This window comes from Poecilia formosa, unplaced genomic scaffold (assembly GCF_000485575.1).
Source record: "Poecilia formosa unplaced genomic scaffold, Poecilia_formosa-5.1.2 Scaffold4, whole genome shotgun sequence".
Taxonomy (NCBI): Eukaryota; Metazoa; Chordata; class Actinopteri; order Cyprinodontiformes; family Poeciliidae; genus Poecilia; species Poecilia formosa.
Window position 1 is genome coordinate 6,738,193 of NW_006799943.1, and position 18,284 is coordinate 6,756,476.

The 18,284-nt window shown below is 38.7% G+C and overlaps 3 protein-coding genes across 10 annotated transcripts; 2 read left to right on the forward strand and 1 right to left on the reverse strand.

Annotated features, from left to right (window-relative positions):
- Positions 1–410: 410 nt before the first annotated feature.
- On the reverse strand, positions 411–1,969 carry LOC103144700 (39S ribosomal protein L27, mitochondrial-like). The gene is made up of 4 exons (XM_007561806.2): positions 1,861–1,969; positions 1,504–1,632; positions 1,331–1,398; positions 411–960 (listed from the first exon to the last, which is right to left on the reverse strand). The coding sequence occupies exons 1-4, from the start codon at positions 1,913–1,915 to the stop codon at positions 754–756; spliced, it is 459 nt and encodes a 152-aa protein (XP_007561868.1). The 5' UTR covers positions 1,916–1,969; the 3' UTR covers positions 411–753.
- A 739-nt stretch (positions 1,970–2,708) lies between these two features.
- On the forward strand, positions 2,709–7,051 carry LOC103144931 (crossover junction endonuclease EME1-like). Of its 4 annotated transcripts, XM_016676476.1 has the most exons (7): positions 2,709–2,798; positions 3,440–3,665; positions 3,741–4,029; positions 4,117–4,244; positions 5,084–5,173; positions 5,449–5,570; positions 6,848–7,051. In XM_016676476.1, the coding sequence occupies exons 1-7, from the start codon at positions 2,794–2,796 to the stop codon at positions 7,026–7,028; spliced, it is 1,041 nt and encodes a 346-aa protein (XP_016531962.1). In that variant the 5' UTR covers positions 2,709–2,793; the 3' UTR covers positions 7,029–7,051. The 4 variants fall into 4 exon arrangements, with proteins under 4 accessions (XP_016531962.1, XP_016531956.1, XP_016531958.1 ...); XM_016676470.1 differs by having other exon boundaries at positions 3,440–4,029; XM_016676472.1 differs by having other exon boundaries at positions 3,440–4,029; positions 5,087–5,173.
- Positions 7,052–9,126: 2,075 nt separating this feature from the next.
- LOC103144707 (crossover junction endonuclease EME1-like) lies at positions 9,127–17,635 on the forward strand. 5 transcript variants are annotated; one of them, XM_007561828.2, is made up of 9 exons: positions 9,127–9,224; positions 9,866–10,455; positions 10,543–10,670; positions 11,511–11,600; positions 11,876–11,997; positions 13,275–13,413; positions 15,923–16,038; positions 16,142–16,331; positions 17,349–17,635. In XM_007561828.2, the coding sequence occupies exons 1-9, from the start codon at positions 9,220–9,222 to the stop codon at positions 17,523–17,525; spliced, it is 1,557 nt and encodes a 518-aa protein (XP_007561890.1). In that variant the 5' UTR covers positions 9,127–9,219; the 3' UTR covers positions 17,526–17,635. The 5 variants fall into 5 exon arrangements, with proteins under 5 accessions (XP_007561890.1, XP_016531987.1, XP_007561881.1 ...); XM_016676496.1 differs by lacking the exon at positions 9,127–9,224 and having other exon boundaries at positions 9,370–10,091; positions 10,167–10,455; XM_007561819.2 differs by lacking the exon at positions 9,127–9,224 and having other exon boundaries at positions 9,368–10,455.
- The last annotated feature ends 649 nt before the right edge of the window (positions 17,636–18,284 follow it).

Sequence of the window (18,284 nt, forward strand, 5' to 3'; positions counted from 1 at the left end):
AAACAAGAATCAAGACGAAAAACACACCCTTAAATCAACTTATAATGAATGAAATACTGATGCAAAGAGAAAGAGGGTGTGATTTAACATAAACAGTAGCAAAATTCTAAAAATCACCAGCTTTTGGTCTCTGAACAGGCTGAATATTACTAAAAGTATACTTACAGCATATCTGTTTGCAGTTTGCAACAGTAAGAGTGGAGGTTAAAGGAAAAATGATTACGTTATGAATTAAAGATTGTGCGACACCTGGTGGTCAAATGAAAGAATGCAAAAAAAAAAAAAAAATTACAGGTGTTCCTTAAAATCAAACTCCTGACTTTAAGTAACAGCCACCAGAGAAAACCTGCAGTGACTAAAAAAAAATAAATAAAAAAATCATGCCATCCAGAAAAAAAGCAAAGTCATTCAGCATTAAGACTTTTACTTATAAAACTTTATTACAGACGATGATCAGCTGTGTCATCTAACTAGTCTATCATGCACAGCAATCTGTGCATCAGGAACTATTATAAATACATAAATGACAGACTAATTTAATTTTCTTAAATGAGAATTAGTTCTGAATGCAACAGGAAATATATCAAAGCAACACTGAAGAAGGGTCTGTTAATTATGTTCAGCTCTATGAGAAGTCAGGATTGAACTGTCAGTGTAATCAGCAGCCAGACTAAGAGTCAGTTCAGTCCACTGACTTTTCTGTAGCTCTACCGAAAAGAAAAATACAAAGTCCTTGGTTGCACTCCAGCTCTTTCAGACCAGGTCCACCAGTTTGAATTTGCCCTCCTGTTTCACTGGCATCACGTTGATGAAGGTCTTGTAGAGCACGACTCCTTTGGGCAGCTTGGTGATGACGCGGGTGACCTCGGGGTCTCGGGGCGCTGGGATGTAGACCTCCTTGGTGAACCTGACGTGGCCGTCCTCCAGTGCAAAGAGAGTGTTGTTGGTTCCCAGGCCAACCTGCAGGACAATCATAAAACTACCAACGATACATCAAAACTCCCCAACTGAATGCAAACTGCATGTCACAGCTACATTTAACGTCATAATAAACAACTTCTTGCACAGCATACGATATTAGTTCTCAGAGCAAAACAAGGCACTGTGACAGTAAGGTTTCTGTAAGATTTTTTAATGCTAATATGATTTAATCCGTTTAAAGCCCAAGTCAGTTAACGACATATTTGCGAACTTCTACAGCAAGGTTATTGCAGCATACAGTAAATTAATAATTACCTGCTTTATTTAACTATCAAATCTCTCTCAAGCTGAATTAGCATTGAAATTTCATCTCTACATCCCTGGATAGAAAAAAAAAAGGGTTACTCACATGTGCTCCAGGGTGATACCTTAACTTCCTCTGTGTTGCAAGGATGTTCCCAGCATGTACAAAGCTGCCTTAAGAACATAACATAACAAAATAATGATCAGCACAATGTGGAATACATGCTTTGTAGATCATTTCAGAGCTTCCAGAGGTGTTCAGATGGGGGCAAATATTACCATCCACTTTCTTAAAGCCAAACCTCCGGCCAGGACTCCTGCCTCCGAGGTTTTTTGAGCTGCCTCCGGCCTTCTTGGAAGCAAACCTCACCGAGTCCAGCAGGTAGGACTCACTGGAAACCAGAAGACCTAAAACCAACACAACACAGCTGAATGCTGCAAACACTGCTGAACTGGTTTGAGTGACGTTTCCAATGTGTTTAATTGAAAGCAGAGGGCTAACTAGGTAGGTTAGCAAACAAAACGCTGTGCTAACAGAGAAAAGCTAACACCAGCGAACAGAACTACAAAATGTTCGCTTTTTATTGCATTAAAATGCGCGTAAGGAGTTATAATTAACGTTAAGTTGTTTCATACCTGCTCTGGACTTCAGCATCAAGGACGCCAGCGCCGCCATTTTGAATTGTGTCATCAATACGCTATATCCTACGCGTCATATCCGTATCCTTCTGCTGAGTTCAGGTACCTCGTACAACGTGCGAAACAGAACTCTCTATTATATCAAACGAGTGTCCAGATGGTTTTATGTTCATGCTATCGCATTACTTTATCTGGTCGAGTTACATCCGCCCTCTAAAATCATTAAATTTGTTGCGACTACTTTGAAATTGTGTGTATAACTCAGAATCTGAATTTGATCTCCATTATTAACTGTAGTGTAACTGGTGCTCCGTTCACAATAACACTCCACAGGTTCATATTATATTAATCATAAACATAATATGAACATTATATATCGTCTTGGAAATTACTATCTATAAATCACTCAAATAATAACTTTAAATTCTATATAATCTAGTCAAGCTAGGTGGAATGCTGTCAGTTTGTATCTTTATGATTTTGGTCAAGCAAAATGATAAGACTGGTCGTTCTGTAGGCGATCCTGTCTTCTAAGATATCAAATGCTTGTCACGAGTAATATTCCTTCTTGTCATGCCTTACTGAGGAAATACATTTATTGTAATAACTCAAATAATGCAAAAGTAAAAACTGTCTGTTGTAACAGACAGTGACAAGAGTTACAGCTCAAGTTTTCATAAACACTGGAACAAGTGTATGTTTTTTTTCTTGATGGGTTCGTTCTATAAATAAATAAATAAATAAATAAATAAATAAATAAAAAAATAAATAAATAAATAAATAAATAAATCGCCAAGTTGAGCCAAACAATTCGGATCTACAAAAACATGAGCGCAATTCCATCATTAAAAGCTCTGTAGTCCGACTGTCCGTGAATGCAACAAAACCCGGGGAAAATCAAACAACGCGTCACGCGCCTCCCAGCACACGATGATGTAAGTAGCTACAAAAACAAATAGCATTTTGTAGTTAGAAGTTTGTTCATTTGTTCAGTATGTAGTGAAATCCTCCTGTCTTGGAAGTTGTCAGCAGCGCAGCCACGTCCTACTATCTGACGTCTGCGTGCGTGACGCTGGCTGCCTTTTTGTCGTGTAAATTGAACTGGCTTTCCGTGTGTTATCTATCGTTTGTCTTTCTAAGGAAATTTTTAATGCTGCGCCAAACTCAATTTAAGAAGTAATTTCTTTCTTTATTGTGAGCTCTTTTTAGGTGCCTGGAATATGTAGCTGGAAGTTAGGAATCCAATTATTTCTGCAGCAACAGATAACGTCACACCAAGAGACTTGTGTAATGGTTCCCCCTTATCTTCCAACGCCAGAACAGGCTGCTAGCAAAGCTCTGTCTGAAACCAAAATTGTGTTCCCGTTGTTGCCGAATTTACCAGCACGCTCAGAACATGTTGCTTGTTTGAATTATTTGTTTGTTAGGGGATCCATTCACGCCTTTTTGTCTGGTAAACACTAAATGTGACAATTTTTCAAAGAAGTCTGGCGAGGGGTTTAAATCAAAGACAAAAAACCCCACACTTTACTAACTGATGATGCTGACAGTTTGTGTTTTCTACCACCATGTGTAGTGATTCACTTCAACGCGAGGATCTGAGAAGCAGCAGTGACTCAGATGAGGAGCTGCCTGTGTTTGATTTCCTCCAGCCTCGTCCAAGCACCGACGTAGCCTCGCAGAAAGCCCCAAAGAAACCAGCCAGTTCGGTTCTCTGTAGCGTTGGATCGGCTGATGTCATGATGATAAGCAGCGATTCTGAGGACGACGTCCCCCTGGCGCAGAGGGTAAAACTGAGACAGGACAGCGCTGTCCTCACTGAAGGAAACCGAAAAGGCTCTTCAGAGTCAGAGCATCTCCTCACCACATTGGACAAGGAGAGAAGGTCGACCCCAGAGGAAGCGGATGACCTCCCCCACAGGCATCTCTCCGCATCCGAGACCGGAGACGCGACCAAAGCCACAAAAAGGTCGGCGGAGGAGATCCGGGCCTCCAGGGAGGAGGCTCTGAGGAGACGGCAGGCCAGAGAGAGACGGCAGCAGGACAGGGAGGCGCTCAAGCAGGAACAAGAGAGGCAGAAAGCAGAGAGAAGAGCTCTGGCTGAGGCTTCCAAGGCCCTGAGGCCAGAGGAGTGCATCAAGCATATGGTTGTAGCTGTTGATCCAGGTGAAAGAAGAAAGACAACTAAAAAAAAAAAAAAAGCTACACGTTTATTAGAAAGCAGCTCAGCTAAGTCATTTTTCTATTTTGCAGCTCTGTTGCAGCTGGAAGGAGGGGGAACTCTGCTGGCGTCTGTGCAGGCTCTGGGTTGTAGCTGCGCCATAGAGAAACAGCCGCTGCCCCGCAGCGTGACCTGGGCCAGGCAGGCTCCAAGCGCACAGGTTAAAAAAAAAACGACCTCCAGTTTAGTTACAAAAATGCAACACAATCTCAGCTAAGGCTACAACTATTTAGCTATCGATTATTCTGATTTATTAATCGGATAAAAAAAACAACAAAAAAAAAAAAACGGGCACAATCTGGAAGTGCTTTGCTTTTAACCACTTGTTTTATATATGATCAAAAGTATATAAAAATGCTGATAAATAATATTCCTTTTGTGTTTGCTTGATTATTTCTAACATTTAATGCATTTGCAGCTTAAGAAATGCTCTTAACATCAACATCCCAAAATATTTAGCTTTTTCTGCTTGACTTAACATCAACACAGTGTAGGGCTGATCCATTGATTATTTTGTTGAATTAACTGATTAATAACTGGATGCAAGAGGTGTTCGAGATTTGTTTTACAAAAATCTATCCAGCTAAAACAAGGCCACATGAGGAGTTCTGTGTAGAAAATATTTACAGACAAATAAAAATTTTTTTCTATCCTAATTTTTTGGTACAGTTTTGATTTAATTAGTGTTTTAAATATGTTGTTCATTCAGCAAATGGCCTTGTTTTGAGTCTTTTTTTTCTCTCTCTCTCTCTCTCTCTCTCTCTCTCTCAAGTTAACGATTAATTGATTACTAAACTAGTTGGCAATTATTTGAATAATCGATTCATCACGATTATTCGTTTCAGCCCTGTAGTCTCAGCTCAGCTTGCAACTTGTCAGGGTGCAGCAGTGCAGCTGCAGGGTACATCTAATCAAATGGTGACATTTATGTTTTAGTTATCCGTTGTCCAGTTTTGAATAAAGTTTATTATTAAAATATATGTGCTGCCACTGTTTCAGCAGAACGGTGCGGCGCGTGTCCCAGAGCCCCACGTGGTGATGCAGATGACGGTGGAAGACTTCATCACTCTGACCCACAACTACATCCAAGTGAGTCGGCGTGCGACATTTCTAAAAACTTTCCAGAAACCTTCAGCTGGAAGCCAAGCAGGAGAATTGTTTTGAAAATATTCTGAGATTATTACACAAAATAAACCCTTCGAAACGAGCTTTAGCATTCCAAGCGAGGCCGTAAGCTCGCCGGTAGAAACGGTAAATATCTCCCAAGAGCAGCAATTTTTCTAGATAAGCCTGGGTTCAATCTGTTTTTATCTGTTTGGAGAAGCTTGACCTGAAACGAGTATCTCCCTCTGCCCTCTACCCAGGAGGAGAGGCACAGCGGGTCAGCCTGCAGTCCCACCCTCACATCGTGGGTCCGGGAGCGGCAGAGGCTTCACCCGGACAAACGGCTCAGCCTGGCAGTCATCGAGCTGGAGAGCTATTTCAGGTGAGAGTCTCATTAAACCAGAGGCGTGACGGTCATGGGTTGTTTTTATTCATTCGAGCTCAGTGGATTGCTTCAAGGAGATTCACATTTTCTCCGTTTGTCCAGTTTATTAGCCAGTTTTCTGTAAACTAAAAGCAGCCAGACGGCGTCCAGAGTGATCCACCACACTGGAGAATCAGAAAGACATTCTCGTTTCGGCAAAAAGGCACCTGGCACAGAAATGAAAGACAAGTGGAAAAAACTTTCACTTATAAGAAATGGATAAAACAATCCTGCCAGTTTTGTGCTGAGGCATTGATGGCCAGTTCACTTTACTCTAAAAATGTGGTTTTAAATTCGCCTAAGCTGTTGTTTTCCTTGGAGTGCAAAAGTTACCGTCTGACTTGCAGTCTATCATTTAGCAATCTGTAAAAGCTAATTTCATTACTTCATTTATTTAGTTTTTTTTTAATGATCTGGTATCTAAAATGCATTCTTCAAAAATATTTGTCTGACCTCAGCAAGATTATCCTACGTTGAATTGAAAGAGCAAAAAACTCACCAAAATGCATATGGATTTGCATTTTCACCTTTTGTAGTTTTAAATAAAACTAAACCTAGCAAGAATTGTATTTTTATTTTTTATGTTTTTTTAGCTGGATCTGAACATAGTCGATCTAAATTAGATTGAAACGACTGAAACGGCCATTGCTAATTTATCACCAAAGTAGGGTTTTGTACAAGTTTAACTATTTAATGCTAAATAGCCATACCTTAACCTTTACCTTCTGAATCAGCAGCTTTTCATTAGATGCTAACATCTGTCATGTTTTCCATACAAAAGACTTTAGAGTTACTGACTACAGTATAGTGATCTACTAGTGAAGTAACAACTGATTGAAATGTGCCATGAAATGCATCAAAACTGAAAGCCCCCACATTTTTTTGGGTCTGTAAATGCATCACCAAATAACTTTTGACATTAGAGGAGAAAAGAATTAAATGACTAGTTGAGTTTGATTCTTCAATTGTAATCCCTTCATTTATGTAGCTGTTAACTTAAAACAAAGACAAATGAGTTTCTTTATATTAGGATTATTTGAAGAAAATAATTAAAAACAGCGGAGGTCAAAAGCAGAATCAACAGGCACCTTTTAGGAAAATCAGAAATCGGTGCTGGCTCTCTTGTTTGGCTACTCGCACCACTACATCAGTGTTGCTATGAATGATTTACAGAAAGCTGGCTGCTTAGGGTATCCTGTCAGTCATAAAAATAAAGCTCACCTTGATGTTCTCAGGGCCCGAAAGTCTCGGAGCCAGAAGAGGCTCAGAGCGGCTGTGGCTGGGGAAGAGGCAGGAGGAGGAAAAGAGAAGAAAAAACGGAGGAGCGGTCACGCCGAGAAGCTGCCGGAGGTGTCCAGAGTTGAAGTGGAGGAGGTAGGTTGGTCATCCGTTTCCCCTCCCGATGGGATACACTGAATAATAACAATGCATAAATTGTGACGAGAAGAAAAAACTAAAACAGGTTTTTTTTAAAAAAATGTATTTATCTTGAAAACAAATGCAGCACTAAAAGTCTTAAATAACCCATTATTAAGACAAGCTAGTCAATGAAGAGGGTTTTTTTTCCTTCCCCCTTTTGAAGTTGCATGGTTTTGAAGTTTGTTGAGTAGCACCTGCATTGCTTTTGCGTCATCCAGCTGTTTATTTATTTATACATTTTTGTCAGTCAGCTGCAGATATCTGTGTTGCTGCACACCATTGCATGGTTTATTATACAACCTGCTCCAGGAGAGGGAAAAAAACAGGTGGACAGAAACAGTAAAAAGAAAGAGTTAACACTGGAGTTAATCATGACATTTAAAGTTTAATACAGTAAAAAAAAAACCCTGCATCCTACAGGGTTTAGTTAAGTTTAATTTTAAATATGGTTATTTTGCTATGTAGTATATATCAACTTATGTATATAAAAAAAATAATTTTTCACTTTCATAAAAAATTAATTCAATATGTCTATTTGAGAAGGCTCTAGCAAGAAAATATCTTATTATTCTATTTCTAATCTGTGTTTTAAATTTTATGTAAATGAGTGGTATTCATTGTGTGTTTTATTTCAGTGTTTTTTTTTATTGCAGAACCTTAAAAAAATAAATGAGAGTTCACAATATAAATGTTATTCTCATCAATTTAATATGCACTTTAATAATGCATCAACAGCAGAAATAAATTTCAATTTAACCAAAAGACACAGAAATCCCCCCCTGTGGTTTAAATCAGTTGAACATCTTAATTGATGCTACTTTACGAAAGCATTTACGCTCAGAAATTAATACATTTATTTATTAAAATTGGTCAAATGCTTGCATTTGACCAATTTTAATAGCAATTGCATTGCTTCTTTTAATTAAAACGCAGGCCCACGTTTCCCTTACATGTAATGACTTCTGCATTTTTTCAACACTTTACACTTGTGGGATGTTTTTGGTTTATTAATGTAACACAACAGTGGAAAGTGTTGCACACTATGTAGCTGATTTTATTTAATCAATCTTCTGATCTTCAGGGGGTTAATAAATGAAGCCACTCATTTGATGGTGATTAGATAATCACATTTGCTGGCTGGGGTGAAGAGAAAAATAATCAAAATGTGTTAAATTGGTCCCAGTAAACACAAGCCACAATCATATCGACTCAAGGGTAAAATTAGCCACATGATTGTTTAAACGTCCCTCAGTAGGACGCCCGCAAAAGTAGTTTTTGTGATCCAAGCTTCTGATGTTGTAAATCCAGCGTCACGCATAAACTGCATAAACATCTAATCTTAACACTTCCTGTTGCAGTGGAATCATCACAAACATTGACCAGGGATGTCTGTTTAACTTTCCATGACCTTGTCATAACGTACCTCCATTTTGTAGCTCATAGCTACATTTATTTTGTTTACAATTACCTGAACAGAATTTTGGTTTGTAAGGTTTTTTTTTCTGACATTTCTGGATGATCTTGCATCAAAAATTCAGGAAATAGTGTGATTCAATTCAACAGAATGTACAAGCACTGCAAATTTCCTTTAAAAACATATTGCTTCAGGTAGCACATAAAGTTTTCTATGTGTTGCTTTCCTGGACGAGCCCCCAACTTATGTTATTGTATGTCATACAGAGATTAGCATTTTGTCCACACTGCAAGTCAGTTCATAACAAAACTCTCCTTTTGTTCTTTTACAACTATCAATAAATCATTTTGTGTTGTTTCAAGTTTATTTTTACACAATGGGACCTCTCTGTTTATGTAAATATGTGCGATTATAGCCATGTAGCTAATTTTCATCCCTTGTCCCCATTGGCAGGTTGATGTTTAATAATAAGAAAAACTAGCATCAGATTACAGTATAAAGGAGAATCAGGGTAATTAAACAGTTGTTTGCCATTTGTAGTCTATAATCATTATTAAGTTGAACAGAGTTAGCATAACAGTCCTAAAAATAGAGTTTTTAAGACTCTAACTCTAGCTTAGTTAAGCTACACTAANGCCAAGTTGAGCCAAACAATTCGGATCTACAAAAACATGAGCGCAATTCCATCATTAAAAGCTCTGTAGTCCGACTGTCCGTGAATGCAACAAAACCCGGGGAAAATCAAACAACGCGTCACGCGCCTCCCAGCACACGATGATGTAAGTAGCTACAAAAACAAATAGCATTTTGTAGTTAGAAGTTTGTTCATTTGTTCAGTATGTAGTGAAATCCTCCTGTCTTGGAAGTTGTCAGCAGCGCAGCCACGTCCTACTATCTGACGTCTGCGTGCGTGACACTGGCTGCCTTCTTGTCGTGTAAATTGAACTGGCTTTCCGTGTGTTATCTATCGTTTGTCTTTCTAAGGAAATTTTTAATGCTGCGCCAAACTCAATTTAAGAAGTAATTTCTTTCTTTATTGTGAGCTCTTTTTAGGTGCCTGGAATATGTAGCTGGAAGTTAGGAATCCAATTATTTCTGCAGCAACAGATAACGTCACACCAAGAGACTTGTGTAATGGTTCCCCCTTATCTTCCAACGCCAGAACAGGCTGCTAGCAAAGCTCTGTCTGAAACCAAAATTGTGTTCCCGTTGTTGCCGAATTTACCAGCACGCTCAGAACATGTTGCTTGTTTGAATTATTTGTTTGTTAGGGGATCCATTCACGCCTTTTTGTCTGGTAAACACTAAATGTGACAATTTTTCAAAGAAGTCTGGCGAGGGGTTTAAATCAAAGACAAAAAACCCCACACTTTACTAACTGATGATGCTGACAGTTTGTGTTTTCTACCACCATGTGTAGTGATTCACTTCAAAGCGAGGATCTGAGAAGCAGCAGTGACTCAGATGAGGAGCTGCCTGTGTTTGATTTCCTCCAGCCTCGTCCAAGCACCGACGTAGCCTCGCAGAAAGCCCCAAAGAAACCAGCCAGTTCGGTTCTCTGTAGCGTTGGATCGGCTGATGTCATGATGATAAGCAGCGATTCTGAGGACGACGTCCCCCTGGCGCAGAGGGTAAAACTGAGACAGGACAGCGCTGTCCTCACTGAAGGAAACCGAAAAGGCTCTTCAGAGTCAGAGCATCTCCTCACCACATTGGACAAGGAGAGAAGGTCGACCCCAGAGGAAGCGGATGACCTCCCCCACAGGCATCTCTCCGCATCCGAGACCGGAGACGCGACCAAAGCCACAAAAAGGTCGGCGGAGGAGATCCGGGCCTCCAGGGAGGAGGCTCTGAGGAGACGGCAGGCCAGAGAGAGACGGCAGCAGGACAGGGAGGCGCTCAAGCAGGAACAAGAGAGGCAGAAAGCAGAGAGAAGAGCTCTGGCTGAGGCTTCCAAGGCCCTGAGGCCAGAGGAGTGCATCAAGCATATGGTTGTAGCTGTTGATCCAGGTGAAAGAAGAAAGACAACTAAAAAAAAAAAAAAAGCTACACGTTTATTAGAAAGCAGCTCAGCTAAGTCATTTTTCTATTTTGCAGCTCTGTTGCAGCTGGAAGGAGGGGGAACTCTGCTGGCGTCTGTGCAGGCTCTGGGTTGTAGCTGCGCCATAGAGAAACAGCCGCTGCCCCGCAGCGTGACCTGGGCCAGGCAGGCTCCAAGCGCACAGGTTAAAAAAAAAACGACCTCCAGTTTAGTTACAAAAATGCAACACAATCTCAGCTAAGGCTACAACTATTTAGCTATCGATTATTCTGATTTATTAATCGGATAAAAAAAACAACAAAAAAAAAAAAACGGGCACAATCTGGAAGTGCTTTGCTTTTAACCACTTGTTTTATATATGATCAAAAGTATATAAAAATGCTGATAAATAATATTCCTTTTGTGTTTGCTTGATTATTTCTAACATTTAATGCATTTGCAGCTTAAGAAATGCTTTTAACATCAACATCCCAAAAATATTTAGCTTTTTCTGCTTGACTTAACATCAACACAGTGTAGGGCTGATCCATTGATTATTTTGTTGAATTAACTGATTAATAACTGGATGCAAGAGGTGTTCGAGATTTGTTTTACAAAAATCTATCCAGCTAAAACAAGGCCACATGAGGAGTTCTGTGTAGAAAATATTTACAGACAAATAAAAATTTTTTTCTATCCTAATTTTTTGGTACAGTTTTGATTTAATTAGTGTTTTAAATATGTTGTTCATTCAGCAAATGGCCTTGTTTTGAGTCTTTTTTTTCTCTCTCTCTCTCTCTCTCTCTCTCTCTCTCAAGTTAACGATTAATTGATTACTAAACTAGTTGGCAATTATTTGAATAATCGATTCATCACGATTATTCGTTTCAGCCCTGTAGTCTCAGCTCAGCTTGCAACTTGTCAGGGTGCAGCAGTGCAGCTGCAGGGTACATCTAATCAAATGGTGACATTTATGTTTTAGTTATCCGTTGTCCAGTTTTGAATAAAGTTTATTATTAAAATATATGTGCTGCCACTGTTTCAGCAGAACGGTGCGGCGCGTGTCCCAGAGCCCCACGTGGTGATGCAGATGACGGTGGAAGACTTCATCACTCTGACCCACAACTACATCCAAGTGAGTCGGCGTGCGACATTTCTAAAAACTTTCCAGAAACCTTCAGCTGGAAGCCAAGCAGGAGAATTGTTTTGAAAATATTCTGAGATTATTACACAAAATAAACCCTTCGAAACGAGCTTTAGCATTCCAAGCGAGGCCGTAAGCTCGCCTGTAGAAACTGTAAATATATCCCAAGAGCAGCCATTTTTCTAGATAAGCCTGGGTTCTATCTGTTTTTATCTGTTTGGAGAAGCTTGACCTGAAACGAGTATCTCCCTCTGCCCTCTACCCAGGAGGAGAGGCACAGCGGGTCAGCCTGCAGTCCCACCCTCACATCGTGGGTCCGGGAGCGGCAGAGGCTTCACCCGGACAAACGGCTCAGCCTGGCAGTCATCGAGCTGGAGAGCTATTTCAGGTGAGAGTCTCATTAAACCAGAGGCGTGACGGTCATGGGTTGTTTTTATTCATTCGAGCTCAGTGGATTGCTTCAAGGAGATTCACATTTTCTCCGTTTGTCCAGTTTATTAGCCAGTTTTCTGTAAACTAAAAGCAGCCAGACGGCGTCCAGAGTGATCCACCACACTGGAGAATCAGAAAGACATTCTCGTTTCGGCAAAAAGGCACCTGGCACAGAAATGAAAGACAAGTGGAAAAAACTTTCACTTATAAGAAATGGATAAAACAATCCTGCCAGTTTTGTGCTGAGGCATTGATGGCCAGTTCACTTTACTCTAAAAATGTGGTTTTAAATTCGCCTAAGCTGTTGTTTTCCTTGGAGTGCAAAAGTTACCGTCTGACTTGCAGTCTATCATTTAGCAATCTGTAAAAGCTAATTTCATTACTTCATTTATTTAGTTTTTTTTTAATGATCTGGTATCTAAAATGCATTCTTCAAAAATATTTGTCTGACCTCAGCAAGATTATCCTACGTTGAATTGAAAGAGCAAAAAACTCACCAAAATGCATATGGATTTGCATTTTCACCTTTTGTAGTTTTAAATAAAACTAAACCTAGCAAGAATTGTATTTTTATTTTTTATGTTTTTTTAGCTGGATCTGAACATAGTCGATCTAAATTAGATTGAAACGACTGAAACGGCCATTGCTAATTTATCACCAAAGTAGGGTTTTGTACAAGTTTAACTATTTAATGCTAAATAGCCATACCTTAACCTTTACCTTCTGAATCAGCAGCTTTTCATTAGATGCTAACATCTGTCATGTTTTCCATACAAAAGACTTTAGAGTTACTGACTACAGTATAGTGATCTACTAGTGAAGTAACAACTGATTGAAATGTGCCATGAAATGCATCAAAACTGAAAGCCCCCACATTTTTTTGGGTCTGTAAATGCATCACCAAATAACTTTTGACATTAGAGGAGAAAAGAATTAAATGACTAGTTGAGTTTGATTCTTCAATTGTAATCCCTTCATTTATGTAGCTGTTAACTTAAAACAAAGACAAATGAGTTTCTTTATATTAGGATTATTTGAAGAAAATAATTAAAAACAGCGGAGGTCAAAAGCAGAATCAACAGGCACCTTTTAGGAAAATCAGAAATCGGTGCTGGCTCTCTTGTTTGGCTACTCGCACCACTACATCAGTGTTGCTATGAATGATTTACAGAAAGCTGGCTGCTTAGGGTATCCTGTCAGTCATAAAAATAAAGCTCACCTTGATGTTCTCAGGGCCCGAAAGTCTCGGAGCCAGAAGAGGCTCAGAGCGGCTGTGGCTGGGGAAGAGGCAGGAGGAGGAAAAGAGAAGAAAAAACGGAGGAGCGGTCACGCCGAGAAGCTGCCGGAGGTGTCCAGAGTTGAAGTGGAGGAGGTAGGTTGGTCATCCGTTTCCCCTCCCGATGGGATACACTGAATAATAACAATGCATAAATTGTGACGAGAAGAAAAAACTAAAACAGGTTTTTTTTAAAAAAATGTATTTATCTTGAAAACAAATGCAGCACTAAAAGTCTTAAATAACCCATTATTAAGACAAGCTAGTCAATGAAGAGGGTTTTTTTTCCTTCCCCCTTTTGAAGTTGCATGGTTTTGAAGTTTGTTGAGTAGCACCTGCATTGCTTTTGCGTCATCCAGCTGTTTATTTATTTATACATTTTTGTCAGTCAGCTGCAGATATCTGTGTTGCTGCACATCATTGCATGGTTTATTATACAACCTGCTCCAGGAGAGGGAAAAAAACAGGTGGACAGAAACAGTAAAAAGAAAGAGTTAACACTGGAGTTAATCATGACATTTAAAGTTTAATACAGTAAAAAAAAAACCCTGCATCCTACAGGGTTTAGTTAAGTTTAATTTTAAATATGGTTATTTTGCTATGTAGTATATATCAACTTATGTATATAAAAAAAATAATTTTTCACTTTCATAAAAAATTAATTCAATATGTCTATTTGAGAAGGCTCTAGCAAGAAAATATCTTATTATTCTATTTCTAATCTGTGTTTTAAATTTTATGTAAATGAGTGGTATTCATTGTGTGTTTTATTTCAGTGTTTTTTTTTATTGCAGAACCTTAAAAAAATAAATGAGAGTTCACAATATAAATGTTATTCTCATCAATTTAATATGCACTTTAATAATGCATCAACAGCAGAAATAAATTTCAATTTAACCAAAAGACACAGAAATCCCCCCCTGTGGTTTAAATCAGTTGAACATCTTAATTGATGCTACTTTACGAAAGCATTTACGCTCAGAAATTAATACATTTATTTATTAAAATTGGTCAAATGAATCGCATTGTTTCTTTTAATTAAAACGCAGGCCCACGTTTCCCTTACATGTAATGACTTCTGCATTTTTTCAACACTTTACACTTGTGGGATGTTTTTGGTTTATTAATGTAACACAACAGTGGAAAGTGTTCCACACTATGTAGCTGATTTTATTTAATCAATCTTCTGATCTTCAGGGGGTTAATAAATGAAGCCACTCATTTGATGGTGATTAGATAATCACATTTGCTGGCTGGGGTGAGGAGAAAAATAATCAAAAAGTGTTAAATTGGTCCCAGTAAACACAAGCCACAATCATATCGACTCAAGGGTAAAATTAGCCACACGATTGTTTAAACGTCCCTCAGTAGGACGCCCGCAAAAGTAGTTTTTGTGATCCAAGCTTCTGATGTTGTAAATCCAGCGTCACGCATAAACTGCATAAACATCTAATCTTAACACTTCCTGTTGCAGTGGAATCATCACAAACATTGACCAGGGATGTCTGTTTAACTTTCCATGACCTTGTCATAACGTACCTCCATTTTGTAGCTCATAGCTACATTTATTTTGTTTACAATTACCTGAACAGAATTTTGGTTTGTAAGGTTTTTTTTTCTGACATTTCTGGATGATCTTGCATCAAAAATTCAGGAAATAGTGTGATTCAATTCAACAGAATGTACAAGCACTGCAAATTTCCTTTAAAAACATATTGCTTCAGGTAGCACATAAAGTTTTCTATGTGTTGCTTTCCTGGACGAGCCCCCAACTTATGTTATTGTATGTCATACAGAGATTAGCATTTTGTCCACACTGCAAGTCAGTTCATAACAAAACTCTCCTTTTGTTCTTTTACAACTATCAATAAATCATTTTGTGTTGTTTCAAGTTTATTTTTAGACAATGGGACCTCTCTGTTTATGTAAATATGTGCGATTATAGCCATGTAGCTAATTTTCATCCCTTGTCCCCACTGGCAGGTTGATGTTTAATAATAAGAAAAACTAGCATCAGATTACAGTATAAAGGAGAATCAGGGTAATTAAACAGTTGTTTGCCATTTGTAGTCTATAATCATTATTAAGTTGAACAGAGTTAGCATAACAGTCCTAAAAATAGAGTTTTTAAGACTCTACCTCTAGCTTAGTTAAGCTACACTAATCTAAACAGGCTAATGGTGTGATTAGTAAAATTAGCCTGTGTCCTCTGCCACTGTAACAAACAAATCTACTGCATAGTTTTCTCATGCTAAACGGATTCATATGTTTTATTTGGGTAAATAAATATATTTGTTATCCAAATTTTGGCTCATTGGTCATTGTAATTTAAACCTTAAGTACATTTAGGTGAAATTGTAATTTTGGTGTGCCACCCTTCTACAGTTTGTGCCCTGGTACAAAAAATAAAAATCCAGACGCACCCCTGCAGAAGAGCGTAAACTGTCCTCTGTTTGCCTTTGTCGAGAATAATTTACATCACTAATATGGAAATCTACCAATGTTATTTTTTTTCAAATTATGATATTTATATGAAGTTTTGTTCTGAAGAAGGAAATTAGGCATTCGTTATATCTTCACCGATCCTCGTTCAAAACCCCGTCAGGCCGTGGTCCACCTCCAGCTTCACACCGGCGTCTCTGTCCGCTTCTTATCTACCTGGAAGGAGTTCTCCGACCACATCACCATGACGACCAAAGCGGTAGCCGAGGCCCCTTTCAAGTGAGCAATCCGGAGCCCTGTTTTTTGCTCATCGCATCTCGGCTCGGCGCCGCCTCTGCTGGATCACACGGTCACTTCCCACACTCCTCTCGGTTGTTTTCAGGAGAGCGCGAGAGCAGACCGGCTTCTCCTTTTACCTGGAGAGCGAGTGGGCGGGAGGCCAGCGGGTGGACAAAGCCGGGAAGGGCCTGCTGCAGGCGTGGAAGAGACAGATCCAGCAGTTCAACAGAGTGAGCTCAGACGTGGCGGCTGCCATCTTGGCAGCTTATCCTTCCCCGCAGCTGCTCAAGAAGGTACGCATTCACCTCTCGAGCATTTCAACAGGCTCAGATTCAGTCTTTGCAGCCATTGCTAATATTAATTAAATCTTCCTCTGGTTTTTATACTGAGAAGAGTTAAACATTTTTTTTTGTAATTTAGGAAGATATAATCTAGACATCCTTCCTGTCTGTTACAGTTTGGGATTAACAAAAAAAAAATGCAGATATGAAGCTTTTCCACAACAAATCTGTAGGTAATTTGCTTGAAATGAGCAGATATGTAAATGTTTTTCAACAAACAAAAGCATTCTGCCAAATGATACTTATTATCTGCTACAGTGGGCATTCAGTTTAGCAATTAGAGCAGATAAAACATTCCCAGGTTGCCAATTCTTGTTTTTTTTTCTCAATGCAATCAATAGCTGAATTAAGAAGTTTATAAAAAGTAGGACAATATTGAAATGAAAGTTGACTCTCATTACTGTATAGTTCAGATTTTTTTGTGTTGGGTTCTTTTAAGTAGTTGTTAGGAGTCAGTATCTTACCAGGCTAGGTAGAGCTAATGTCTGCAATGTGAAGCAACTTGGAAAAGCAGTAATGTTAAATTGCTTCAGTGGAAAAACTTTTTACATTTTAATTCATTTACATCTGCTGGCACCACATGGAGGCTGTTCAGTCAACAAAACATAAATGGGAAGCATAATTATTTTATGAAATACCTGAAGATATTTTGTAAAAAAAATTAAGAATTTTGTTTTTATTGGTGGATTTCATTCTGCGAAGTCAAAGTTCTGTTACAAAAATAACGATTTGGAGGTTTTATGGCTCCACAGCTCACTCTGCATTTCCTTCAGCTGATTGGAAAAATATTTAAAAAATATTTTGATAGTTTAACATCCTTGTGCTATGAAATAAAAAAAAATGTTTTGTGTCATATTTGTGATCTTTATTTTTCTTGTGACAATGTAAAATTGCCCATGTGACCTTTATGAAACTATAACCTCCAAGATATCCTTTCAGAACGCCAATAATCTCTCCGTGTGTTCGCAGGCTTACAGCCAGTGCAGGACCGAGAACGAGAAGCTCTCTCTTCTGTCTGACCTTCTGATCCGCAGAGGAGAAGGCGTCACCTCCACAACCCGACGGGTCGGTCCGGAGCTTTCCAAACGTCTTTTCCTCCTGATGCATTCACGTGACCCCGAGCAGAATCTGGACGCCAGCCTTTAAACTCTGAACCGAAACGTTGCTATAGCCCAAATCAAAGGTTCGAGGTCCAACTAGTTGATTTACTCATGCAGATTTTGATGCTGTTCAATAAAGTTTTTATACAACTACAGCTTTGGGCTACCTTCACTCCTTTTTTTTTTATTTTATTTTATTTTTTAAATGCTGCTCCATCCTGAAACAGTTCTTTTTTTATTATTTTATTTTTTTCATCAGATTATCTAATCCACAATCCCTGTTAGAAATGATGCAAAATTACATCGGTAGACAGACCAAAACATTAAGTTATGTGGAAATTTTGGTATTTTAAAGATCAAAATGAAGATGATTGATACAAGTCACATATTGACAAAATCAGGAAAAAGAAACATTTTCCAAAATCAATTTCTTTTAATATGAAACTAAAAAACCCTTCAGGTTTTGTCTGGTGAATTTCTGGTTTAAACAAGCTTGATCTACCTTCATTGAGGTTGGTAGAGAATCCAGAAATCCACTTTACTCAAGTAGCAATGCCTCATAATAAAATTACTCAAGTAAAATTATAAAGTACAGTATAGTAAAAAAGAACTCAAGTATTTTCCCCCCCATTACGTTACTCGATTAAATACAACTGAGTAAATGTAACGCAACTCTGTAGCCGAAAATTGATCAAGGTGTTGTGAAGGTCCAGTCAAAGTCTAGACCTTAACCTTATAGAAACACCAACAAACCAATTGAAACAAAAACAATCCATGTCCTCTATTCTTCCATCTTGTCCTCCTC

Bases quoted from the DNA above. Each gene is read 5' to 3' on its own strand.
- LOC103144700 (XM_007561806.2), bottom strand. From the start codon at position 1,915: ATGACACAATTCAAAATGGCGGCGCTGGCGTCCTTGATGCTGAAGTCC. The intron at 1,399-1,503 runs GTAATATTTGCC...TATGTTCTTAAG, and splicing joins TGGCTTTAAGAAAGTGGATG to GCAGCTTTGTACATGCTGGG. The intron at 961-1,330 runs GTGAGTAACCCT...ATTGTCCTGCAG, and splicing joins GGTATCACCCTGGAGCACAT to GTTGGCCTGGGAACCAACAA.
- LOC103144931 (XM_016676468.1), top strand. From the start codon at position 3,432: ATGTGTAGTGATTCACTTCAACGCGAGGATCTGAGAAGCAGCAGTGAC. The intron at 4,245-5,083 runs GTTAAAAAAAAA...CCACTGTTTCAG, and splicing joins GGCAGGCTCCAAGCGCACAG to CAGAACGGTGCGGCGCGTGT. The intron at 5,174-5,448 runs GTGAGTCGGCGT...CCCTCTACCCAG, and splicing joins TGACCCACAACTACATCCAA to GAGGAGAGGCACAGCGGGTC.
- LOC103144707 (XM_007561819.2), top strand. From the start codon at position 9,858: ATGTGTAGTGATTCACTTCAAAGCGAGGATCTGAGAAGCAGCAGTGAC. The intron at 10,671-11,510 runs GTTAAAAAAAAA...CCACTGTTTCAG, and splicing joins GGCAGGCTCCAAGCGCACAG to CAGAACGGTGCGGCGCGTGT. The intron at 13,414-15,922 runs GTAGGTTGGTCA...AAACCCCGTCAG, and splicing joins CCAGAGTTGAAGTGGAGGAG to GCCGTGGTCCACCTCCAGCT.